The sequence below is a fragment of the Chiloscyllium plagiosum genome, unplaced genomic scaffold, assembly GCF_037043375.1.
Source record: "Chiloscyllium plagiosum isolate Xiang-an unplaced genomic scaffold, Cpla_swu_hap1 HiC_scaffold_11, whole genome shotgun sequence".
Lineage (NCBI taxonomy): Eukaryota > Metazoa > Chordata > Chondrichthyes > Orectolobiformes > Hemiscylliidae > Chiloscyllium > Chiloscyllium plagiosum.
Window position 1 is genome coordinate 23516738 of NW_028270149.1, and position 26985 is coordinate 23543722.

The 26985-nt window shown below is 42.7% G+C and overlaps 1 protein-coding gene across 3 annotated transcripts in view; it reads left to right on the plus strand.

The window, feature by feature from the left end:
* col4a5 (collagen, type IV, alpha 5 (Alport syndrome)) overlaps positions 1-26985 on the plus strand; it is a 259440-nt gene that overhangs the window by 79470 nt on the left and 152985 nt on the right. For all 3 annotated transcript variants that reach the window (XM_087991900.1, XM_043705036.2, XM_087991901.1), the window contains 8 exons: positions 12449-12508; positions 15729-15818; positions 18082-18126; positions 20167-20211; positions 22087-22149; positions 22240-22293; positions 26718-26744; positions 26850-26930. In XM_087991900.1, coding sequence (XP_087848026.1) covers positions 12449-12508; positions 15729-15818; positions 18082-18126; positions 20167-20211; positions 22087-22149; positions 22240-22293; positions 26718-26744; positions 26850-26930 — 465 coding nt within the window. The remainder of the gene's footprint in view (positions 1-12448; positions 12509-15728; positions 15819-18081; positions 18127-20166; positions 20212-22086; positions 22150-22239; positions 22294-26717; positions 26745-26849; positions 26931-26985) is intronic.

Below are 26985 nucleotides of genomic sequence, written 5' to 3' on the forward strand. Positions count from 1 at the left end.
CTTCTTTGTGATTTCCACTGTTTGCTTAGTCTTCCCATTTGACTAGTGTGGAGATGAGGTGTAGTATTGAATTGCCCAATCTTTCATGAAGCAGTGCTTCTGCTGGGTTGATGACTTCCAAAGTATAACAAGCTGCGGAATCTAGAAGAGTTTACACTCTGCTCTATCATCGTTCAATTTCTCCATTAGGAGAGCTGCTCTTGACAGCATGTCTGAAAACACATCGTGTTGCTTGTATGCTCTGTCCTGATGATATTGCTGTAACTGGAACAACATTATTTGCAAACCCTTTGGAGCAGATAGTAGCGGCTTGATGAAAGAGCTTTGTAGTGGCTTGTGGTCAGACTCACCTGTCACTTCCAAGTAGGTAGAAGGGCACGGTTCTTTCCTTTTGGATGATGATGTCTGCAGTATTTGCAGCCTGCCCTTTATTCAGTGACTGTTCTGCCATGTGCCTGGAGCATCATGCAAGCCTTGGTCTGTTCTACCACGAATAGGCTGTGCCTGTTGATTCACAGTCAAGTTTGTCTTCTCTCAGTAGACATAATTTCACTTTTGGATCCCTGATTCCCAATGTAATCCTTTAATTAGTTCATCCTTTAATTGCGTAAATTCACAAGTCACTGCAAGACAAGTTATCTGTGTTAATTATTGATTAATAGTCTCCTTTCTGCCTTTGTTCTCTAGTTTTCAATGTGTACCACTCATACATAACATTCAATTGCGGCTTGAAGCGTATCTTCAGTGCTTATAAAATTTATGTCTTTTTTTTGCTCTTTGGAGAGATTTAAGGTGGAATGTATTTTGAATAGTAACTTCCTAACAGCAATAAAAGTGCAGTAACTTGTACTTGTTCTGGTTTATTCAACAATTCCATAGCTATTACCTAATTTTGCCCTTTTTTGAGGAATAATACCCAGCTTTTGCCACATGTCCTCATCATTTCAACAGGACCTAGTAGGGAAAAAGCTGTAGCCATTTTCACTCGAGCAGTGTTTTCACTGTGATCTTTGGTTTTTTTTCTTTTTCAGTTCTACAGCTGTGTTTTATTTCAGCTCTCAACATTCGGCACTTCTGACACCATATTTTGAGTATACAACACAGTAGTGTGCTCAGCATGAGGACTCTATTGAAGTGAAACTTAGGACGTCTGCCTACAGGGTGTGTTCCTCATAGTAGAGATCATATAACTATGGGAAACTAGAACAAACATTTATACACCACGGTATTTCAACCCAAGTAAATGGAACTTTGTTAAGAATCCAAGAGTGTCCCAGCAAAACTAGGATGTTTTGTCGCTCGAATGCTCTTATTGTAGCCAGAACAGTTTGTTGTTTGATTGCAGTACAGGACATTTCCCTCTCAGGACACAGGAGTTGGATGAAGCCTTTCAGAAAAATATTGCACCGCCCTCTCGTGGTTGGATATATTTTACAAGTTCAGATCATTGTTCAAGAACTAAATTTCACCTACTCCTTCTGAAAACACAGCTGTCTATTGGACTGCAGTTTCACGAGTGATCATAGGAACTGCCAACAGAAAAGAGACAAATATCCATCTAGTTATTTTTTTCTTTCACAGGATGTGGATGTTGCTGGTGATGCAAACTGGGCATCACTGAGCAAGTTGCTAAGTAAATGCTGCTTGATCGCTCAGCCGACAGTCCCTTCTATCAGTTTTGCCTCTGATTGAGAGTAGATGGACAAGGGGAGTCATTCTCAGATTGGATTTGTCTTGGTGTTATAGTGGTGAGCACAGCTGCCTTCCAATCAGTTGACCCAGATTTGATTCCTGGCCATCGCAGTGCTGCAGTTTCTAAACTGATTTTGGGCAGCATGATAGCTCACTGGTTAGCACAGCTGCCTCACAGCACCGGGGACTTGGGTTCAGTTCCAGCCTTGGGTGACTGTCAGTGAGGAGTTTCCACATTCTCCCTTTTGTCTGTGTGGGTTTCCTCTGACAGTCCAAAGATGTGCAGGTCAGGTGAATTGGCCATGATAAATTGCCCTTAGTGTTAGGTGCATTAATCAAAGAGAAATGGGTGTGGGTGGGTTACTCTTCGGAGTTCAATGTGGATCTGTTGGTCCAAATGGCCTGTTTCCACATTGTAGGGAATTGAATCTGCTTTTTTATAGACATTGCCCGCTAGGTGGCAGTATTGTAACTGTACCGGAGTACCTTGGTGAGTAGCTTAGCCAGTTCTGGAGCATAGGTGTTGCCTACCATTGCCAGAATGTTCACAGGGCCCATAGCCTTCACAATATCCATTTACATCAGCCAGTCTGTTCTGAGGAAGAACCATATCAGGCTTGAAACATTAGCTCTGTTTCTCTCTCCACAGATGCTGCCAGACCTGCTGAATTTCTCCAGCATTCTCTGTGTTTGTTTCAGATTCCCAGCATCCGTAGCATTTTGCTTTATCTTCAGCTGTTTCATTGTATCATCTGGAGTGAATGAAAATGACTGAAGGCTGGCAACTGTGAAACTGGGGGACACAGGACCGACACTGAGATAGATCTAGTGTTTGGAATTGAAGAAGGATTCAAATGTTTCAACCTTGTCTGTTGCACTGATGTACAGGGCTCCCTGATTGTTGGAGACGGGAATATTTGTAGTGCTGGAGGTGAATACAGCAATAGTGAATGCAAGAATGTGGAGCGATGTGATAACAAGAATGAAAACTTAAAATTAAGGCACTGTTTAATCAGGGATCAATATGCTATGCATTCATAAATACCTGTATCATCAAATGTTATTTTATAAAAATAAAACTGATCTTAGTCTTCTTGCTGCTTCGCTCTTGCCTCATCATTATTTATGTCCCCAGACATTGAATACATTGACTATTTCATCACTGGGGACTTCACAATTAAACCAGTCTTTCCCTCACTTGCTAAAACATGCAAGTTCCAGCAAGTTTAATTAAATAGCAGGTGAGAGCAGGAATACTAGCGGATCTGTTCTTTCTGAAGAATCGATGATCTCCTGTTGCTGGCTCTCGCTATGACTGGCTAAGTCAGTGTAATCTAGGATCAGTACTCAAGACCATTCTTGAGTAAATACACCAACATCTCCCGCATCAATTCAACGGCTGTACTACAACGTGCTGCTTGTGGGACTTGAGCTGAAACTTTGATTTTGAAGTGGAGAAAAAAATGACTCGTCAATTGCAAAATCAGATCAGGACAGAAAAAGCAACATTGACCATACAAAAAGCCTTGATCAAAACTAGAAGTGGTAAACAGTTGAGGCCCATGAGATAATAAAGGGAGGAGAACAGATCAAGATATCTAATGAGTCTTTAGTGTTTGTGTGTTCAAACCTACTTACACTGCAGCAAATCTGAACAGGTTCACACATGGGGCACAAGGTTTAACAAATGGTCTAAATATGCTCAATGATGGGACATATAGGTTCACAGGACTAGAAAAGAGCTAATTCTGCTGAGGATGTAAAAATCCTCATGCTCACTCAGTAGCAATATTTACCAAGGAGCAAGTCATCATCTACATCATCTCTGTATAGTTTTGAGTATTTAACAAGAAACAGGGGGGAATGCCAGAAACCAGGCACTCTCTCCAATCATCAAAGGTACCTTTCATTTTGTCTCTGAATCACCTTTATAAAATAGTTCATTGTATAATGTCACTTAGATTGAACTGAGCAGTTCACTTTCTTTCTATTTATTCTTGATTTCTCACTTTCATTCTTTCTTTCTCTTCCATTCCTGTTTTGTTCTCGTTTATTCTTTCTTTTTGTCTCACCTTCTTCCTCCTTCTTCAAAGACCATTGAAGCTACAAAGCGTCGAAGTAACAAGCCTGTTACGTGATACAGAATTCAGTGGGCAGAGTACAGGCAGCTGTGGTTAACTACTTCTTTCAATATGTTACATTTAATTATAGCTTGCACTTCTGTTAGTCCAGGTGAGCAATTATTAACTTCCTGAGTGTACCAGTGGTTTGTTTTGGTTTAGGAGGAAGGTAATGGGAGCAAGATTTCCCAGACCTGAAAAAAATGAATCATTTGCTGTAAAGTTTTCCCATGTTACTTTTAACTGTACAGAATTAGTTTGATTATCTGTGATTATGTCCTTGGACATTCAGATTCCACAAGCTGAGTGTGGTCATCCAGGTGAAACTGCAGACTACCCAAAAAAGGAAAGATAAGCAGTTGTGTCCCGCGGAGAATGTATCTGGGAATTGAACTGTCAGTGAAGCAAAAATATAGCTTGGGTTTAAATCTCACAGCTGAGGTTGTGATATCATGGGATTCCGGTGATGTCAATAATCTTATGACTTTGACATCAATAGATCAGGAGACACCAATTTAGAATGAGCATGTGAAGAGAGAGGCCTTCCACATTGCACTAGAGAGCTGAGTTGGATAACCTGATATGTACAGGTGTAAATTGAAGGAGTATTACAAAATAAAAGGAGTTGAAAAGGTTTACTTACAGACAAGCAGCCTCATATACAGTGTATGTACAGACATGACGGCTTAAGGTACTGCAGTGTCTCAATGTAGGTTTAAAGCACAAGGTAAAGCAATTTTTTCAGATTTCATAAAGATAAATATAAAATCTGCTTAACTTAATAAAATTAAAACAATTAAGTGTTTAAGCAATTAAACATCTCATGCTAAAAGTTCTGACATTCTAAATCCTCTATCTCCTGTATTCCCCTCTCCTATTTGTTTTCTTGTCTTCTTTTCTGGGTCCTTCACATTCCTAAACATCCTGACAGAATACTGCATCGTCATTCCTTCACTATTGTTGGGGCACAATCCTACGAGCAGCACTCTATGTATATCTGCACCATGAAGACCTCAAGAATGCAATATAGCTATGGTCACATACCTACACCCTAAAGACCTCAAGAAGACAATACAGTTACAGGCCCTTCAGTCCACCAAACCTTGATGATTCTTATTCCTTATTTAGACCCTCTACTAATTGCTCATGCGCAGTATCTATCCCTCTGGTCACCTTCCGTTCACCTGTTTATCAAGATACACCTTAAACATTGTTAATGTGCCTGCCTCCACTGGCATTCCAGGCACCTACCATCTTTGTGAAAAACATTTCTCTGCATTTCTCCTCTAAACCTTCCCCCTCTCACCTTGCACCTGTGCCCTGTTGCAGTTGACCTTTTCATCATGGGAAAAAGCCTCTGAAGAAGGTGGCTCATTCCCCCTTCTCAAGAGCAATTTAAGATAGGCAACGAATGCTGCCTATCCCATGAAAGAATAAACAGCAGAAGATATGCTTGCGATTCTTGACCTTTTGAAATAGCAAAGTTGTCGGCCCCATTAACCTAGGTAAAAGGTAATACGTCCCATTAACCTGATAGATAAGCCCAAATACATGACACTTGGTTGGTGCCAGGATATCTTGGAGTGGAAGTGAGAGAGACAGAAAGGTGCGTGTCTTCTGTCAGGATAGAAAACATTAGTTTTGCCTGAAATCACCATGGACAACAGTTGTCTGACATATTATACACTGGAATTAGAAGCTAAGGTTGTTCACCCATTTCTGATAGTGTTGTCATGTTGCACTTCAACTTGTGACCACCGGGTGGTATAAGTTGCAAAGATAAATGTCAAATCTACACTGCATTGACAGCAAAGCATTTGTGAGATAGAGCTTAAAGTGACTAATCTTTTAGATGTTGATTTAAAATGTTGATTACGTTTGACCAAAGCACTGGACCACTGGGTTAACATGCTACCTGTTTATCTCTGAGCCTGTGACTGAATCCAGGCAACACCATGACTATTAGGTTCGTTATGGTGGTAATGGTGGTGCACTCCAGGTACACCACGAACTGTTGTGCTGCTCTGACATTAGCTAAGAGCTCCATTGTCAATGATCCATCATTTCGATTAATTGGTAATATATCTGCGGTGAGGGAGATCTTGTTGTACAATGGATTGCATCTCTGCCTCTGAGAAATTCCAAGTTCAAGTCATACTCCAGGATATGATGACCAAGCGATGTGTGACCGCTATTCATCCAGACAGGGGTGTCTCTGAATAAACTGCCACACAAGGCTGCCCATAGGAACACTTTGATGAGAAAGTTAAAAATCACACAACAACAGGTTATAGTCCAACAGGTTTATTTGGAAGCATTAGCTTTCGGAGCGCTGCTCCTTCATCAGGTGGTTGTGGAGCATAAGATCGTAAGACACAGAATTTATAGCAAATGTTTACAGTGTGATGTAACTGAAATTGTAGATTGAAAAAGACCTGGATTGTTTGTTAAGTCTCATCTTTTAGAGTGAGCATGTTGGTTTCAGTTCTTTCATATGTAAATCACAGAACATTTAAACGTTACATTCTCAAGTGAACTTTAACAATTGGTGTCATGTCGGCCCAGATAATGCATTTAAGGTGTGCGCTTCCCTGTGTGAGACTGTCTGTGCCACAATGGTCAGACTGATTCTAATCTAAGAAATGGATTTACGGAATCTTACATGGATTCACGCAGTTTTTGAGCAAAGTAAAATGTAATTCTGCAAGTACAAATTCACCACACAAACGTATATGTGTATGTGTGCATGTGGGGGGGGATTATGAGTGTCTGTGAGAGAGTGTGTGTATGTGTGTGAGTGTGAGTGTAAAGGTGTATAAGTCTGTGAGAGGGTGTGTGTGTTGGTGTGGGAGTGTATGTGTGAGCGTATGAGAGAGTGAGTGTATGGGTCTGTAGGAGAGTGTGTGTGTGTCTGTATGAGTGTATGTGTGTGTGTAGGAGTCTCTGTGTGTGTTTGAGTGTCTATGTGTCTGTGTCTGTCTGTGTGTGTGTACAGTGCAATGGGGTCACCTGTAGTGTGACATGAACCCAAGGTCCCAGTTGAGGCCATCCCCACTGGCACCAAACTTGGCTATCAGCCTCTACTCGGCCACTTTTCGCTGTTGCACGTCCTTAAGTCCGTGTTGGAGGATGATCACCCAAAGATCCAAGGTTGAATGTCCTGGACCGCTGAAGTGTTCTCCAACTGGGAGGGAACACTCCTGTCTGTTGATTGTTGTGTGGTGTCCATTCATGAAAGAACTTTTCAATCAATCCTCCGTCCACTGGGTGGTGCAATTGTCTACATCCTCCTCCTTCATCAGTGAGAATAACTGGGGAAATGAAAGCAAGACATTTCATTAAACTTTCAATCCTAATTCATCCCTTTCTAATCAACACAATGTAACTGGCACTGACAACATCTTCCTTGACACACCCCTTAAGGTTTTTAAAGGTTTAATGAGTAGAGGATGTAGTGTAATTTAATTTTCAGAAGGCATTGATGACCAGGTTTGTTCATGGGATTGAAGGTAATATTTGAGGATTGTTAATGGAAAGACAACAGAGCAGGAATTAGTAGATCACATTAAGCAGTGCAGAGTTGTGAAGATCATTGGCTGTTCACAATCGATAATCCATGACTTTGATGATGGGGCCCATTTTATGTGTCCAAGTTTGCTAATGATAACAAGTAGGCCGTGAGGAGATTGTAAGGATGCTGCAGAGATATCCATGTCTTTTGAAGAAGCATTAACTTGTCAGATTGTGGTATAATGGTAAGGAGATCTTGCTGCAGTTATTTTGAGCTTTGGTGAGGCTACATCTTGAATATTACATGCAATTTTGGTGTCCTTATCCAAACAGAATGCAGCAAAGATTTGCAAAGTTAATTCCTGGAATGAGATGACTGAGATTTGGAGAGAGGCTGAATTGTTTGGGCTCTCTACTCCGGAGTTTAGAGAAGGAAGGAAAGTTTATCGTCCAGGATCGAAAGGTGGAGCAAACTTCATGGACTGAGTGGTCTAATTCTGCTCCTACCCCTTCTGGAGAAGTGATCTCATTGAAACATACAACAGTGTGATAAGAGTCAAGGCCAGGAAACTATTTCCAGGCTGGAGAGTTTAGAATTAGGGGTCAAAGGATAAGGGGTGGCCATTTAGGACTGAGATGAGTAGAATTCTCTTCCTCAGAGGGCAAAGAATCTTTAGAATTCTCGAGCTGAAAGAGTTGTGTGTGCTTAGTTTTGAGTATATTCAAGGAGAGGCGCCATAAACTTTAAGGCTTTAAGGGCATTGAGGAATATGGGGATGAAACGCGATGTGGAGTTGAGGTTGGTATCAGTCATGATCCTCCTTGTTCTCTGATTTGCTAAATCACTGATTTGACAAGACAGTGCGTAATTCCACTGTGCGGTTGGACAGTGGCTGACTCAGCTTGCTGATCCCAGATCCATCCACAGTCCATAATTATTAACCAGTCCCACCCAGTGTTCTTCCTTATCTGTTGCTATGCCATGGGAGGCAAGGGTAGTGTTAATTAGAGTCATAGAGCTGTACAGCATGGAAACAAACCCTTCAGTCCAACTCGTCCATGCCGACTAGATATCCCAACCCAATCTGGTCTCACCTGCCAGCAACCGACCCATATCCCTCCAAACCCTTCCTATTTATATACCCATCCAGATGCCTTTTAAATGTTGCAATTGTACCAGCCTCCACCACTTCCTCTGGCAGCTCATTCCATACACGTACCACCCTCTGCGTGAAAACGTTGCCCCTCAGATCTCTTTTATATCTTTCCCCTCTCACCCTAAACCTATGCTTGCCAGTTCTGGACTCCCCCACCCCAGGGAAGAGACTTTGTCTATTTATCCTATCCATGCCCCTCATGATTTTGTAAACCTCTGTAAGATCACCCCTCAGCCTCTGATGCTCCAGTGAATTGAATTGAATTGAATTGAATTTATTGTCACGTGTACCGAGGCACAGTGAAAAGCTTTGGCTTGCGAGCAATACAGGCAGATCACAGAGTTAAGTAGCATAGATAGTAAATAATAGGTAAACAGCGACAAAGCAAAAACACAGGTACAGTTAAATGTTAAGAGTTTGTGAGTCCATTCAGTATTCTAACAACAGTAGGGTAGAAACTGTTTCGAAACCAGGTGGTGTGTGCATTCAGGCTTCTGTACCTTCTCCCCGATGTAGAGGTTGTAGAAAAACATTGCCAGGGTGGGATGGATCTTTGAGAATGCTGGCGGCCTTTCCTTGACAATGGGCCTGGTAGATGGATTCTATAGATGGGAGATTGGCCTTTGTGATTGTCCAGGCAGAGTTCACCACTCTCTGTAACTGTCTCTGATCTCGAATGGTACAGTTGCCGTACCAGATAATGATACATCCAGACAGAATGCTCTCGATGGCACAACTATAAAAATTGGCAAGGATATTCACCGTCATGCCAAATTTCCTCAGCTACCTGAGGAAGAAGAGACATTGTTGGGCCTTTGTAACCAATCCGTCCACCTGAAGAGTCCAAGAAACCTGTGGATGGCCACTCCCAGAAGCTTGACACTCTCCATTCATTCCACCTTTGTGCTGTTAATGTGTCGGGGGGCATGAATAACATCCCTCTGAAAGCCAGTAATAAGTTCCTTGGTTAGCACCATCACCTCTGAACCAAGAAGCTCTAGGTTCAAGTCCCACTCTCGCGACTTGAGTACACAGTCTAGGCTGGCACTCCAGTGCAGCGCTAACCAAGTGTCACAGCAACAGAGGCTCTGTCTTTCAGATGAGATAATAAAATGAGGGCCCATTTGTTTCTTGATGTTAAATAGTTGCAGCATTTCAAAGAAAAGGTGTTCTCTCTGGTGTCGCAGGCAACATTGGTCCCTCGACTGTAATATCACACAAACACAGTATCTAGTCAATCTCACTTTGGGAGGGAGCTTGCTGTGTGCAAATTGCTTGCTGCAGTTTACAATCCAAAAGTCATTGGCCATAAACCAGTTCATTGGCTGGAAGGTGTTTCAGGACAATGTGAGGTAGTGAAAGGTGCTGTATAATTGCCAGTCTTTTTGCTTGTTTGTAACTTGCAGTTGAGCTCCAGTGATCTGAGTGGCTGATATTGTATAAACATTAAAACTGAGCAAAGGCTAAATCAGTGTTGCTGCCTTGCTTCCCTCGAGCTCTCTGCCAGGCTCAGCAATGAAACTCAGACCCCTTGGTACCTGAGGGTGCTTGTACCTTGGCACCAGTGGCTTGCAATGAAGCATCAGCTTTGTGAGAGGAGGAGCGAGAATCAGGGGTAGAACACAAACTAATATTTAGATTCTTTCATGTACTCAGCTTTTATGTTAAAACATTTTTTGCATTTAAACATTTATTGCCTGGATGTCCACCTATAAGATGGACATTGTAGTGATTGCAACGAGACCATATCGTTTACTTGCTGTATTCTTTGATGGTGGACGAAAATGGAAAAAAAAAAGACTATTTTAAAAACCAGGATTGTGGATGAAAATGCTGAACTTTTCAAAATCAGTTACTAAAGTTCATTGTGTGTGGGTACTGCTTTCGTCAAGCTGTACGGAGAGATGTTTGTAGGCAGCAAGGCAGAGAGGGGTGTGTGCAGAGAATTATTTGTCCTGCAACAAGTAGCTGATTGGTTTATGCAATTGTGACCAGTTGTAGACCCCATAGTCACCAGCCTGATGACAATTCCTTGATTGGTTCCTGCGTAACAGACAGCGTGTGGGTATGAAAGATAGAGTGAGAAGCCTTCGGACTATTTGGATGGTAGGTTATGTCTCTCTCTGAAGTAAAAATACCTGAAGCCTGAAGGATGTTAAATTTTCTTCCTACCAGTTGCTGTAAGCTGTTGTCCTTAACCAGTAGCTAATGAACTTTGTAGTTAATACAGAACATAGAACATTATAGCGCAGTACAGGCCTTTCGGCCATCGATGTTGCACTAACCTCTGAAACCAATCTGAAGCCCATCTATCTTACGCTATTCCATTTTCATCCATATGATTATCCAATGACCATTTAAATGCCCTTCATGTTGGCGAGTCTACAACTGTTGCAGGCAGTGCCTTCCACGCCCCTAGTACTCTCTGAGTAAAGAAACTACCTCTGACATCTGTCCTTTATCTATCATCCTTCAATTTAAAGCTATATCCCCTCATGCTGCCCACCACCATTTAAGGAAAAAGGCTCTCACTTTCCACCCTATCTAACCCACTGATTATCTTATATGTCACAATTAAATCACCTCTTCTCTCCAATGAAAACAGCCTCAAGTCCCTCAGCCTTTCCTCGTAAGACCTTCCTTCCATACCAGGCAACATCCTAGTAAATCTCCTCTGAACCATTTCCAAAGCTTCCACATCCTTCCTGTGATGCAGTGACCAGAACTGTACGCAGTACTACAAGTGCGGCCGCACCAGAGTTTTGTACAGCTGCAACATGACCTCATGGCTCCGAAACCCCATCCCTCTACCAATAAAAGCTAACACACCAAATGTCTTCTTAACAATGTGTCAATCACCCTCTACTTTGTGCAAAAAACTGAAAGAGCTAAGAGAAAAGGACATTGCAAAACAATAAGTCCCAGCAATTCAGAAGGAACATGTAAATGAGCCCTGTGGACTGGTGATATTGAACTGTGTTTCTCAATTTTTTTCTCCACCCATAAAACCAGTGTTTTTTTTGTTTGTGTCTGTATGTATATGTACAGCGTCTCAGTAGGATCATGTGTTGAATGGAATGGAGGGTTCAACCAGAAGGAGAGATTGGAAAGGCTAGGACTTCTTTCACTAGAAGATTGAGAGGGGACCTTATCGAGATTTATAAAATCATGAGGAGTATAGATAAAATGAATGGCAAGTATCTTTTCCCGAGCATGAGGGATTTCAAGACTAGGGGGCATATTTTAGAGGTGAGAAGGTAAAGATTTTAAAAAGACCTGAGGGCAGTTTTTTTTAATACAGAAAGTGGTTCATGTGTGGAATGAACTCTCAGAGGAAGTAGTGGATGTGGGTGCAGTTTAAAAGACATTTGTGTAATTACATGAAGAAGACATGTTTGGAGGGGTGTGGGCCAAGCACAGGCAGGTGGGACCAGTTTGGTTTGGGATTATGTTTGGTATGGACTCACTGGACTGAAGGGTCTGTTTCTGTCCGGCATAACTCTATGACTCTTTTGATGGTTCATAGCAGTTTACTTATGATTAGAATGTGCTTATTTATAACAAAAGGTGGTTCTTGTTAAGTACAGGGAGCTGGTGAGTGATTCTGTTAATTACAACAGAGGGAAATAGGGATATCTGCAAGCTTCATTTGAATCAATAACATTTGAAGTGGCTCTGCAAGTAATGAGGCTTGAGAAGCAGAACACTTTCCCAAGTGGGTCATAACAAAGGGAATCTCTGACAGGTACAGTACTTACCAAAGTCAAAACATTCCAGCATTAGCAAGGAAATCTAACTAGCAGGTGCATACAGGTTTTCTGATCTGTTCAATAGGAGCTGGTTAACAGTTTGTATCAATGAATGATGATGCTCACTCCTCACATCAACAGAATTGTTTGAATTGAGATGACAGCTTTTTTGCATTCTGTAGTTCTGGTCATTAAAAAACCTATTATTTATCTTTTTCAGGCTTGTCATGGGTGTGCGCCAGCCTCAGGTTGCGACTGCAGTGGAGTGAAAGGTGAAAAGGTAGGTTTCTAAAACCCTGTTCCTGGGGAGGTAAGTAAAGTGAGTTTGGAGGCTCTTCCCAGGAAAACAGTGCACCACTTTTCACTGACCTGAAGCATCCACCTCTTCAGAAAAGCAGCCCCCACTGAATGTATAATGGAAAGGGACAATCAAGACGCAATATTGAATGAACACATTAGTATCCTATGGTTAAGCTTCTTCCAGACAAAACATTGTAATGTTGTGAAAGTCACAGTAAACTTGACCTCACTATCATAATGCCAGCTAATTCTGGGTCACAGTCACCTCTCTCTTCTTTCCTTCATATATTGTCCAAATGTCTTTCTAATTGAGTAGTTGAATACCTTCCAAAGTCAGTTTTGCCCTGAATTTGCAGACACAGGCTTTGCCCACCAGGTGGAGCATTCCCTTGGGCAGCTCTGTCAGAATTGGCATGGGACCAGAGGAAGATTCCCCTTCATTGTGAATCAGTACAACAGGGTGTTATCGTCAAATGTATCTGAAGGAATGCCTGAGACCTGACAGAATGTGGGAACAGGTGACAGCAACAGGTATTTTCTAATCAACCCATTCAGCCATGTTATTACACACACCTGAACCAAGTGGGATTTAAACTCAGGCCTCCAGGCTCATAGGTAGGGACTACTACAACACCACAGGGGCCCTTTTTCTATCCGTTACACAGCTAAATGATTGTTTTTTCCCTCAATCACCTGTGGCATGTTTTCATCTAATAATTGCCACCAGTAAATCACCCATGTTGTCATTGGCAGGCTATGGGTATATTGGGTGCCAATTGGGTGTATAAAAATAGGGAGCTAGTAATCAGTGGAGTGTGAGTTTTAAGGAGTGGATTAATTGAAATGAGCCTCTCACTACAAGTGCAGGCTTGAATTTGATTTAAATATACTTACCTTCCTGCGTGTAAGACCACGGACAGTTCTGCTGTTCTAATAGTTTTCCGTTCTCAGACTGCAGGATGCTACGTTTTTGCACATTTTCACCATAAAGTACCTGATGCTTCCTTGAGATTCTCTCGCTCATGAAGCAGTGTTCATTTAGAATGCTTCCCCTGCCCCTCTCATTCCACACTGACAGTTCCTCAGTCCCTCAGAAGTGGCCATTCTTTGTGTTGGTTGAAAAGCGAGATATGGTCAGGCCATTTGAGCCAATGTCCAGCACAGAGAGTTAATCAGGACCATGCATCCTGAGAAGATCACTCTTTTTTCACTACCTGCTATAAGTTCAGCCTGCACTGGGGTTCAAGCTACAGTGGCAATGGCCAAGTGCTTCCTGGTCATATGACAAAGTCTCCTCTTCCATCTCTTTGAGAAGGTGCCTGGCATTTCCTTGTTCGCAGTACCTGTTGTCACCAGTTTTACTTCGTTAAACTTCAACCTGTGCTGCTTTGCCACCATGTCTGCCCCAGAAAGTCACAGAATCACAGAACTATCATGGTATAGAGGAGGCCCTTCAGCCCATCATGTGTGTATCAGCAATGAATCACAAGAGCAGAAACTTAGCAGGATAGCCAACTTGCTGACAAACTGACTCATCCCTGGGCTTAATGCAGTCATCTGCCTCTCTCGCAATATTACTTGCTGCTTGGTAATATCTTATGGTGTTTGTAAAATCGTACAGGCCTTGAGTGTTGTGTTTTTACAGACCGTCTGAACCCTCACAGGTTCCAATACAGTGCAGTGCAGACATATTCCACCAGATGGCACTCATGTGGCAGTAATCTCCCAATAAAGATGAAACCACTTTGCGTGGTCATGTTGTCTCATGTCCATCTGGCTGCACTTTCCACCACCTGCCCTGCCCAAATGGGTAACATTGACTTGATTGGTTAAAGAAACACACTGGTCTCTCCCCAAACTCTGATCCACCTTCAATAACTCCACCTTAGCCCATCCTTGGCCTCGAGTTGAAAATCTTCCCAACCCCAGCATGAAATTTTCCCTCGCCCTCCTTTTCTCAGCCTTAGTACTGAATGACTTTGGTGATCTCAGTGCCCTCTCCTCCTCTCTGAACCTCTCCCTCAATATCAAGTGGCCCTGACTTCCCTCTGCATAACACAACTTCACGTGACGTTTCCATGACTTCACTACTACTGAATCATTCACCAACCTCAGCTGCTCATCACCAGTCCCAGATGAAAAATGTATTGCTGGAAAAGCGCAGCAGGTCAGGCAGCATTCAAGGAGCAGGAGAATCGACGTTTCGGGCATTAGCCCTTCTTCAGGAAGGGCTTTCCTGCAGAAGGGCTAATGCCGAAACGTCGATTCTCCTGCTCCTTTGATGCTGCCTGACCTGCTGCGCTTTTCCAGCAACACATTTTTCAGCTCTGATCTCTAGCATCTGCAGTCCTCACTTTCTACCAGTCCCAGATGGACAATGAATGAAAGTTAATGAAGACTGGAAGTCTTTCGAAGTGATTGGAAGAGTAATTCTGGCAGAAGTGCTTGTTTTTCTAAATCCCGAGGGAGGTTTGTACCCCACTGTTTGTCTGGGACATCTTGGTAGAGTGAAGCACATATTCCTCAGAACACTTTGCGTCCTCTTCCACTCCCTAGCTGAATTCTCAGTCATCGTCACTGCCTTGGTGGGAGAAGGCTCAGCAGGCTGTTGTCATGGCTACCTGCTGTCTCTTAGCAACCAGGTGAAGAGTAGCTTAAAGGAGACTTTAAATTCTGTGTTACGATCGAACCCTCCACTATCACCTGATGAAGAAGTGTCACTCCGAAAGCTAGTGTGCTTCCAATTAAACCTGTTGGACTATAACCTGGTGTTGTGTGATTTTTAACTTTCATCCCACTGCACCTATCTCCCACCGGAGATTTCATATCCAGACATAAAGCTGTGTGTACAGTCAGAATTCCTGGATTCCCCCTCTTCCGCACAGCTCTCTCCTACAGAGGGGAACTGTACACTGAATTGGAATGAGGTCATGCAGCAGCACATTGCAACAACCGATGGTAACTCCAACTTGTCCAAATGTGCCACTGCCGTCAGTCCCCGTGAACAAGCCGCTCATCAATTGCTCGCGCTCTGCTGTTTCGGTGGAATGCAGTCAGAAATTGGAGTTAGTTCCAAACAATAGAGGGCATAATGAACCAAATAATAACAGGCGTTTCCTTGTGTGATTGAAGGAGTGTGTTTCAGTATGCAGTATGAAACCAATGGCCAAATGTGAACTTCATGATATTTCTCCTTACAGGGTGCGAGGGGTCTGCCAGGACTGGAGGGCCACATGGGTTTACCTGGTTTCCCAGGGCCAGAGGGGCCACCGGGACCAAGAGGCCTTAAGGTAGGAGGAAGGAATATACGGTCGCACTCTCAGCTCACTCTGGGCAGTGCTTGAGGCTAATTCTGTTTTAAAAATCAAATTCAAATCTCCAACTGAGGTTAGTTTTACGACACACTGTTAGTTTGGTGGGCACCACAGGGGCTGGAGTGCATCATCATTTCCCCCCAGAACCCATAATAATAGTTTAATTGAAGCATCCTCTGAATATAACCTTGCAGTGCTCACCAGGGGGCTTTCACCATAGCGTAGTTTAATTTGGTTATAATACAATAGTAGAAAAGAGGATTTATCAGGCAGAGAGGGGATGATTGCACTGCCTGCCTGCCTGCCACCCATTTGGTGTTACGTCCACATCAGAGTATCCTTGATAAGGGAGCACACTGTGTCCTCTAGTACGCTTCATGCCTCATCTGACCAGTGAGTGCCTTGGGGGTGCTGCAGTGTATCAGTACTCCAACCGAAGTGGAATGTTAATTTTAATTTGTACATTTTATTTGTGATTTGTATTTTTGTTATCGTGTTCTTCAAGGGTTGCAAATCCCACTTTGTGGCATCAATTGTTTTATTTATAATAGTCAACGCTCCACCCTGACCATAGGATACCAATATTTGGTACTACAGCATACATCAATATGCACTCTCTCGTTACTTATGCAATAGCAAATTGAGTTTTCACCTACATCCTTCTAACAGCTTTCCCAATATTCCTGACATGGAAGGTTTAATCGAAAGCCTAGCCTTTGCTCATTATGTTAGTTCACTTTCGAAAGTTCCAGTTCCTGAAAGTATTTGAGTTGCTTGATGTTTTTCTGTCTCACAACCTTAGTGTGATCGTTCAATGTCAATGGGTGCACAAGGGTTTAATGGGTACATAAGAGTCTGGTATTGTAGTGATTGTAATGTGGTCAGCCAGGTGGACCTCCTGGAATATGAGTTCCCTGATTGGGGTTGTTAACCTGGTCCAATCAGGGAGCCCTGGCTGACAGATAAGAACAGGAGTGTTTCCCCCTCCAACTCTATTTTGATTTAATCCCTGCCCTCCCCTTCACTGTTTGATCACACAGCATTGCCCTTTGATGTGAAGGGCACTGCTTGTCACTGGCCACTCGGGTGTTTCCTTCCTTCCTGGTAGTGGAAACTGAATAAAGATTCATGCACCTTGCGTCTCTCACTGTGTCTCACACCTGCACACACACACCATGGGTGCTGGGGGGAAAATAAGCACTACCGCAGTTTAAAAAAAAACTAAATAAACAGGAGTGTTTCTGTTCACTCTGAGAGCTGCCTTAAAAAAAAAGAACAGGAGTGTTTCCCCCTTCAACTCTATTTTGATTTAATCCCTGCCCTCCCATTCACTTTTTTTTGGTCACGCAGCATTGCTGTCTCTCAAGAAGGGCACTGCTTGTCGTTGGCCACTCTGGTGTTTCCTTCCTTGCTGGTGGTGGAATATAAAAAAAAGGATTTGCACACTTGTTGTTCTTCACTGTTACAAAAAGACAAAAAAAGGGGGAAAAAAGGGTGTTTGGGGTTCTGTTCATTCTGAGAGCTGGCTCTGAGGAAGCAGGATCAGTGTCAGGGACTCCCCACATGTGACTAAAGGGTAACTTGGTGATGGATGCTGGCCTCTGTAGAATTATTTCAGGTACAACCAAATGAACACCACTGGGAATGAATGAAGTTGTGATTTTTGTTCTTAAAATGTTTTTAACTCAGGGACGGGTGTTATTTGAACTGATAATCTTGTTTTTTTTCTGATCGTCTTTTGAACTGGGAGGGGGAGTGGAGCGCAGATGTTTGTTTCCCTCAGGTCCTGGTAGCCATCTGACTCCCATACCTTTAGCCATTCTTCATCTAAGAGTCCATGTCATGTCATCAGCTGATTGGCAGCAGGCTGCCAAGCCTGGATTCTGATTGGCAACAGGCTGCCAGGCCTGGATTCTGATTGGCAGTAGGCTGCCAGACCTGGATTCTGATTGGCAGTAGGCTGCCAGGCCCAGATTCTGCTTGGCGGCAGGCTGCTAGGCCCAGGTGATGATTGGCAGTTGGCTGCCAGGCTGGGATTCTGATTGTCATTGGGCTGGAGTCTGATTGGCAGTTAGCTGCTAGGCCTTGAATCTGACTGGTGGTGGGCTGCCTGCACTAGATTCCAATTGGCGGTAGGCTGCCAGGCCTGATTCCTGCCTGGATCTGCTAAAGGCATGAGGCATGTTATTCCTTCAATCTGTGGACCAAGAAATGTTTCAATTTTCTCTTTTTGTTTCAGGGTGACACTGGACCACCTGGGTTTTCAGGACCTAAAGGAATAAGAGTAAGTGACAGAGACCTGGGAGAGGCTGACCCTCAGGTGGTGCCAAATTAAACACTTTGACATCAAGGTTTACCACAGTTATGAAATGTGGGAGGTGATCGACAGTCGCACAGTTCCAGTGTTACTATACCAGCTGTTATGTGGAAAGTAAAAGGTTCTTTAACCCATGACTTTGGACATTTTATCACACAATTTCATGATGGGAGGGATTGAATTGACCTTCAGGCCCATAGGACTTTACTACTACTGCGCCAAACCTCTTCAATACCATGTGTGTACACTGACAAGTGTCTATCCTGTTGTGTGTAAGCACTCAGCCCCTGTAGAAAAGATGCAATGCCCACATCAGCTATGTTAGAATGGAGCCAGCACAAAGCCAGCAGCTTTTGTGAAGCTCAACCACACAGTAATCATGCAATACATTCTGTTTAGGAAAGGGTGTAATTCCTATTCCACTTGAAAGATTCTTAGTGTGAGAAAGGTTTTGAAATGGGCATTAGGATTTGCCACTTGCCTGTTGGCATATTGTAGTGGCTCCACAACATCCTGTGCTTTACTGTAAGTTTAACATGTTACCATCCAGCTGCCTCACTGGTGTTACACGCCCTATGTAATGGATGTAGGTTAGCCACAAACTAGCCACAAAAAGACATGACCCCCTTCTCACTAGTATCCTCACATACGGATGAGGAAGGACAACACATCCATCCTAAGGACAAGCCAAACAAAGACATGCACGAGAATTCCTAGAAGCATGCCATTTTAACCAGAACTCTATCAACAAACACATCGAGTTAGACTCCACCTATCACCCCCTGAGAAAAGGAACAGGAAGTGACGTCACCAAGGAAATAACATCACCACGGGAAATGACATCTCCAACCCAAAGAAACCCAAACATATAAATAGAAAGCAGGAATTTTCAGCATTGCTTTGCATGAGGTCCGTTGAAGATGTTACCTAGTAAGGTAATGAAACGTCTGGAAATGAACCTTACAGCTCAGCACGCAAACCTATATCTAAAACCTCAACCTGAGCTACAAATCTTCTCAAAACTCACTAAGCCGTATGTAATTCTCACATAAACATTGTACCATGTCACGGAAAATATCACAGAACATCCACGATGGTGCAGGCTTCATTGCACAGTCATCAGCTGTGTTTTACAGTGGAATGAGGCTAGAGCTGTTTAAATTGCTTGTCACTCATAGATAGATAAAACCAGACTGAATTCCTCACTCCAGCTGACCTGTCAGACAGAGGCCAAGAGTCAGTGACTCTCTGACCTCCATGGAAATTTGAAACAGTGCAGTTCAGTGACGGCATGTTGGGAGAGTCTCTTTTCTCTCCACGATCGGATGGGTGGGGAATGGAAGGTCAGAGTGATGACACAGAGGTCAGCGTCCTGAAGAGAGAACATTGACTTTGATATTTACAAAGCTGGTGAAGGCCTGGTATGTTCTGTATGTCTGGATAAGTACTCTGCCTTCCCACGTATGGATGTTGTGTACACTGGACCTAACCTTTAGTAAATGAGTTGCTGTCTTCTCTGACATGCCCTCTTTGTGAATGTACCGTTGTGTCCTTTGAGTTGTCCTTTGGTGATTGATTTGTGTAATCTTGATACTTGTCTTTTATTAAATAATAGTGCGAACTAGGAGTATCCCATCTGTCAATGGACTAAGTTGGGCTCTTATAGCTTCCCCCCTCTGTGTGAAATGTTGGTCTCAGCTAGCACTACCCACTGTGAATGGATATATTGAGTTAATATGGCTCTCCCTTTGAGAGTTAGAGGGGCTGTGCCCACAATTTGAAAGCTAAGCATGTGTCAGGAATATGGCTGCACTGGCAGTGATGTCATCACTGAGGGCACTACAAGGTGAAGGTCATATCTTCATCTGTTTAGAGGGGATGCTGCACCGTGTAACCAAGTGACTCGTTTACAACTGTTCATTTGTTGACTCTTCATGAGCTGGTTATCAAAATGATCCTGGCGTATGTTTATCCTGTTCACTTGACCTTTGTTTCATGGTTTGACAGGGACCTCCAGGTCTTCCAGGCTTTCCCGGAACCCCTGGTGTTCCAGTAAGTATGAAAGCAACCTTTCTTGAAAGTTTTTGAAATGTCTCACTGTGTGCTTTCCTCATTGATTTTAAAAGTAATGATATCTGATGAGAATGTTTTAATTTTTTTTTAATTGGCCTTAAGATCCAATTTAATGAAATAAAAACTTTTCAGAAAATGTAACAGGGCAGGATATTGGTTTGCTCATAGCTCCCTCCACATCCTTTTCTGTGCCTCCTCAGGACCAGGTGTACTTTTAATTCCTCCCCCGTTGAATATGGTGAACTGAAGACTTGCTGCACTGTTTCATCTCATGTTTACTGGGACCTCAAAGCTGTAGGCTCTGATAGATCTTTGGTTTTCCATCCATACAGCTATCGTCTGATTTGTTTTTTTGTCGGCAGATTTGGTCCACCCTATTCAGGTTCACATACTGTCCAGCTGATTCTGTGTAATTCTGGCACTGTGCAGGATGATGAATCTGGGACCATCACTTAGGTTTCACATGGGAAATGTGGGAGTAACAGCAAAACATATATCCCACCACTCAGAGTCATGGAGTTGCACAGGATGGAAACAGACCCTTTGGTCCAATTCTTCCATGCCCGACCAGACATTCTAAATTAATATAGTCCTATTTGCAGTATTTGGTCCATATTCCTCTAAACCTTTGCTATTCAGATGCCTTTTAAATGTAAATGTCCAAAGTTTGCTTCAAATGTTTGCAGTAGCAAATTTGGCTTCCTTTTCACAGCAAAATGATGGAGCCATTTTACTTGTATTTGTTCTGTTTTGTGAACTGTGTGACTCAGTATCAAATGGCGGCTTTACCGAAAGGCTTCTCACCTGACAATGCAAGCATGCATTTCCCAATTGAATAGTAACACGGATGATATTTGTCCCTTTCATTTAGTTTCTCAAAATCAGCAATGCAAAAATCAAGAGATTAGCCCAATGATTGCAGTTACTTGAAAAGAGCCCATGTACATCAAAAAATATCAGATATTTTCGGGGAGATGGTGGGCATAGTGTTAAAGTCATGGAACTAGTCATCCAGATACCAAAGTTAATCCCAGGGTTCAAATCCCACTACAGGAATCCCACTGTGACCTCCACCACCTGGAAAGGTGAAGGAGCTGAAACACAGATGAATCATGCCTGGAATGGTTTCCTCCAAGGCATCCTGACTTGGAATTGTATTGGCATTCCTTCACTGTTGGACGGGGTGTGGTCTCAAAATCTTAGAACTCCCTCAGTAACAGCAGTTCAAAAAGCTAGCTAAGGACTACCTTCTCAAGGGCTACTAGGGATGGGCAAGAAACTCTGGACCAGCAGGCAATGCCCATAGAGGAATATTTTCTTCTAAAAAGTGAAATTCTCTTAATAAATCAGAAAAAAAAGAAAGAAAAATAGTTTCAGCAAAAGTGACCATGAGACCATCATGGATTGTCATCAGCTTTGTCATGTTTACTCATGCCCTCGAGGGAAGCAATCTGCTGTCTTTACCCGGTCTGGTCTATTTGTGACTCCAAGCCCACAGCAAGGTCGTTGACTCTTAACTGCCCTCAAAGCACTATGGGCAGCCAATGGGCCAGCAGTGTGCACGCCCTGTAAAAGAATGAAGTAAACTGAGGTTTTTCAGTCTGGGATAGCCTCATGCAAACACAAATAAGCATTTCAGGCAGCTTATTTCCTCACTGGTGCTTTTGCCCCATAGGGCCCAACTGACATTGTTCATTTTCTTGCCATGCCATTCCTGAGTGGAAAACATTGAATAAAACATGTGATCTTGTCTGGAAAAGTAGTCCTTTCCTTTTTTTTCTGCACACACTGCCCCTTTTTTTTAATTAGCCACGAGTAACATATCATTTATTTATTTTCCATTTTATTTTCCAGGGGTTACCAGGTCAGGATGGTCCTCCGGGTCCTCCAGGCATCCCAGGTTGTAATGGAACGAAGGTACGTTCTTTTCAAGTTATTTTAGCCATTTCTCATTTCAGATTTTTAAACATTTTCTAATGCCTGTGGATTTTTATTTCTGTTGCACAGGGCGAACGAGGATTTCCAGGTGGTCCTGGCCATCCTGGGGCACAGGGTCGTCTAGTAAGTGAATCCAAACATCATCTGCGCTGTTAAATAAGATAACTGCACACGGACTCTGATGTGTTTGTTTTACTGCATTCAGCTTAAGGTGGCTGGTGGTCCTAACTTCGATCCTGTTTATCCCAGAGAATAGGAAATATTGATCTAAAACAGCAAGTTGATCCAAAGCTTCAAAGTGCTGAGGGACATAGATACTGAAAACCTTGACTGGGTTCCCTTTAACCAACCGTGTCTCAGTGAAAATCTCTCAATCTTTTTTGATATCATATTCCAGTGAATCTTGTTTCAGCTTTTTTGATTACTGTAGACCTCAGCATGATATTCCTGCAGCTGTTCCCTTATTCCCAGCTGAAGGGATTTTCCAATACTTAGGAATAATAAGGGAAACTATTGACCAATTTAAATCCAGTCAAGTCAATGTGTCTTAGATGGTGTTCCCTTTAGGTATAATTTGCTGGCTGCTTTTATTTAGGGGGTGAGGAGTAGGAAACACAGCTCCATTTCTGGCAGAACTTTAAAGACAGAAGGGTCTGCTCCTCCTTCTCTCTTATGTTCGTATCAGCTATCTCCACACCTGCTCTGTTAAACTCTGTCTTCTAACCTCCTACATTCTCCTTTAGTCGCTGCTCTTTTTCCTAATTTGATATTGTCATCAAAAATCAGTTTCATTCTGATGATGTCTCTGTCAAAGTTTTTATTTTGCTCAAGAAATTTGGGTGTCACGGGCTTGGTCAGTGTCTATAACCCATCCCTAATTGCCCTAGCTTGGTAGTGTTTATTACCTACCAATAATTGCCCTAGTTGGTAATGTTTACTACCTATCCCTAATTGCCCTAGCTTGGTCAGTATTTATTACCCATTGTTAATTGCCCTGGGCTGGGTGCTGGTGAACTATCTTCTTAAACTACTACAGGCCTTGGGATGTAGGAACACCCACTGTACTGTTAGGAGGGAATTCCAGATCTTGGACCCAGCATCAGAGGATGAACAGTGAGATCCATGCCAGGATGGTTTGTAACTGGGAGAGTGTTATGGCCTAGAGCAGACCACTGAAACATTCTTAAGCAGGTAGCTTTGCATTTTGTTTTGGTAAGTGTACAGTGAAAATTACCCAGAGTAAGTTAGCCAGGTTGACTACCAGGTTTTAAAACAGACAAAAATGTATTCATTATAGAATGAAACATAAAGAACAGAATACCAACAGAACTCAGTCTATCCAAACTAGTCTTAATTATGCTGTTCCGAAAATACACAACAGTCCCAATAAACAAATCCCTTAAACACAGAGTAAAACTAAAACAGAGGCTTACAGGTTGAAGTTAGAAGGGCAGAAAAAGAGAGAATCTAGCAGCCTGTTTCCACACAGCCCACTGTTGAACTAACTCAAACAAGACTTCAGCTTTTAGACTGACCACTCTCCTTTCATTATACAGATCACTTCTAAAACATAAAGGCTTTGGTCTAAAGTCTCACCTGTTTATGTATAAATGAAAAGGCCTCAGAATACCCTTATCATCTCTATACTAAATCAGTCGATTCAGAGCCTGGTCTGTTTTATGACCCCTCTGAAAAATACCAAGGACACCGTATCCTTGAGAAAAGGAACAGTTTTTAGAAATAAAGACCAGCTTTGTGACAAGAAGAACTAGTACATGGTGGTGTTCTCATGCATTGGTTGCTCTGATGCTCTAGGTAGCAGAGGTCTCAAGTTTGGAAGGTGCTTTTTAGGAGTATCAATGAGTTACTGCAGTATACCTTGTAGTCAGGATACACTGCTGCTGCCACTATGTTGGAGGTGGAGGAAGCGAGTGTTGAAGGTTGTGGATGGGATACTGGTCAAATGGCTTGTTTTGTCCTCAACAGCTGCTTGAATGTTGCACTTACCCAAGCAAGTGGAGAGTATTCCATCGCACTCCAAACTTGTGCCTTGTAGATGGTGGACAATCACTGGGGACCATCAGATGAGTTACTCACTATAGATTTCCTAACCTATGACCTGCCTTTGTAGCCACAATACAAACATGGCTGGTCCAGTTCAGTTTCTTATAGAGATAGGAACCAGGTTGACATCATTGAACACGAGGTCATTGATTATGGTTGTTAACCTGGGATAATCAGGAAAGCCCTGGCTGACCAATATAACCAGGAGAGACTCTATTTTGATTTAATCCCTGCCCTCCCCTACACTGTTTGATCACACAACATTGCCCTTTGATGTGAAGGGCACTGCTTGTCACTGGCCACTCGGGTGTTTCTTTGCTTCCTGGTGGTGGAAACTGAATAAAGATTCATGCACCTTGTGTCTTTCACTGTGTCTCACACCTGTACACATACAACATGGGTTCTGGGAAAAAATAAGCAAAAAAGAAAAAAACAAAAAAAGAGTAGAAGAAAAAATATGTATAAAACCAGGAGAGGCTCTATTTTGATTTAATCCCTGCCCTCCCCTTCACTGTTTGATCACGCAGCACTGCCCTCTGAGAAGGGCACTGCTTGTCACTGGCCACTCGGGTGTTTCCTTTCTTCCTGGTGGTGGAAATTGAATAAAGATTTGTGCACCTTGTGTCTTTCACAGTGTCTGACACCTGAACACACACAACAAGGGTGCTGGGGAAAATATAAGCACTACCACAGTTCAGCGTTAGTGGGGGTAGGGAAAAAATATATAACCAGGAGATTTAGAGTTCCCTCAGAAAAACAAATATATAACTAACAGAGTTAGAATCTCCTCAGTATTAGGGAACTGACTCTGTCCTGGCTGGGTAACAGTCAGTGTGTAACTGCTGCTGCTGCTGTTGGATCAGTTCAGGAACTGACTTCTGTGCTGGCTGGCCAAGCAAGTGAAGGGTGACTTGGTGACAGGATAACAGCCTCTGTGCAGTTATTTCAGATGGAAAACAGTATAGGTTCCAGTCCTTTATGATGCATCCCTGCGCACAACCTTCTTCTAACAAACATCGTAAATCTCTTTACTGTGTTTTAGATTTTCCTCAATACACTTGGAACGTGTTTGCCAAACTGTAGTCTCTGACTCTATATCAGAGTTGTTAGTGATGTGCAACTTCAATCTACACTACCTCAAGACCACCTTTGTATTGAAAAGTCCAGGCCTAGATCTTGTTCACTTCAACAGACTCACTAGCTAGATCAGAACGTATTTTTTTGTGATCACAATCAGCCAAACAGCCCAGTACCTTACTCCACTTACTAAGGATAATCATAGGAACCTTCATCATGCATAGTGTCATGAGTTAGTGCCCCCATATAATGATTGTTACATGGCAATGTCTATTGTGTTTGGAAAGATGACATGTTGCTGACATTCCAAAGGGGGAGAAACTCATGCTTTAACAGTAAATTTATTTTTTTCTGCGATCCTTATTTGATTGAAATTACAGAACAACCTCAGTTAGCCAAACATCAATTATCCGAATGTCAGATTATCCAAACAAGATCTCAGGGTCCCGTAAATGCTTCCTTTGCTTATGATCAGATCAGTTATCTGAACCATCAGTTATCTGAACCAAATACTCCCGGCCCGTCTCATTCGGATAATCGAGATTGTTCCGTACTCCTCCATTGCGATCATTGTTCATCAACCCAACATTAGATAGATAGTGCCTCCTCCAGAAACAATTCCAAATTGGAAGGACACAGTCAATAATTGAACAGCTGGGTGATTTTCCAGCTTACTTTTGTGAATGCAGTGTGAAAATGAATCCTGTGACAACTTTGGGAGCAGAGGTGGAGTGACCTTGAATTAATTCAGTGGGAGCAGTAGTTATCTGCCCATCTCAACCATGGCATGAAGATTTTTATGAAGTATGTATATATGATTGGCTCAGCTCAGCATTCCTAGACTCTGTTTCCAGCTTGTTTGGAGGTATCTCCTGCCAACTGCAATAAGTGCAGCCCAAACGTTTCTTTATTTATTTGTGATAAACAGACTTCTTTCTTAGTTATTTTCTTCACCTTGGTGTCTCTGGGTAATAAATCAGCCAGGTATAGACTTCACACGTCTCATTGATAACTGTCACTGGGAGAGGCATCAGAACAACCCCAAGTGACAGTTTAGACTATTTGTCCCTTTTTTTAATTGCTGGACTTGCCATTTTCCCCAGACCGTGACCAATAAATCCATGATGGATTGCAAGACCCAAACCATTAACTGCAGACAGATATGTCTTGTTTGCTTGTCTGTCTGTCTGTGCGGTGTGTGTGTGTCCACCCAGCAAAAGTCAATCCCTGCCGCAAAGAAAGGATGAAAGCTAGGAGGGAAAGGAAGCTCCCTAAAGATGTAACAGCCAAGTACTGTTTAAACTCTTTGAGACACATGTACCAAGAAAATATTGATTGCATTAAATTCTGTGGCAGTTGACAAGTAAGTCTCAAAAGCATTTTAATAATCTGTGAATGTTTTTCAGGGACCCCCTGGGATTCCAGGCCAAAAGGTAAGCTCTAAAATATGACTTGTTCATCTGTTTCTTCTTTATGTAAAAATTCCATGCTCACTTGTCTAACTTCTCTTTTCTGTGTTTCTTCTCTTCCTGCATTAGGGTGAACCAGGTGAGGTGCTGTCATCACAGGCGTTTGGGTACAAAGGAGATCCAGGAATGCCCGGTGTCCCTGGTTTACCAGTAAGTAACAGAGTCACAGAGTCATACAGCACCCAGACAGACCCTTCGGTCCAAC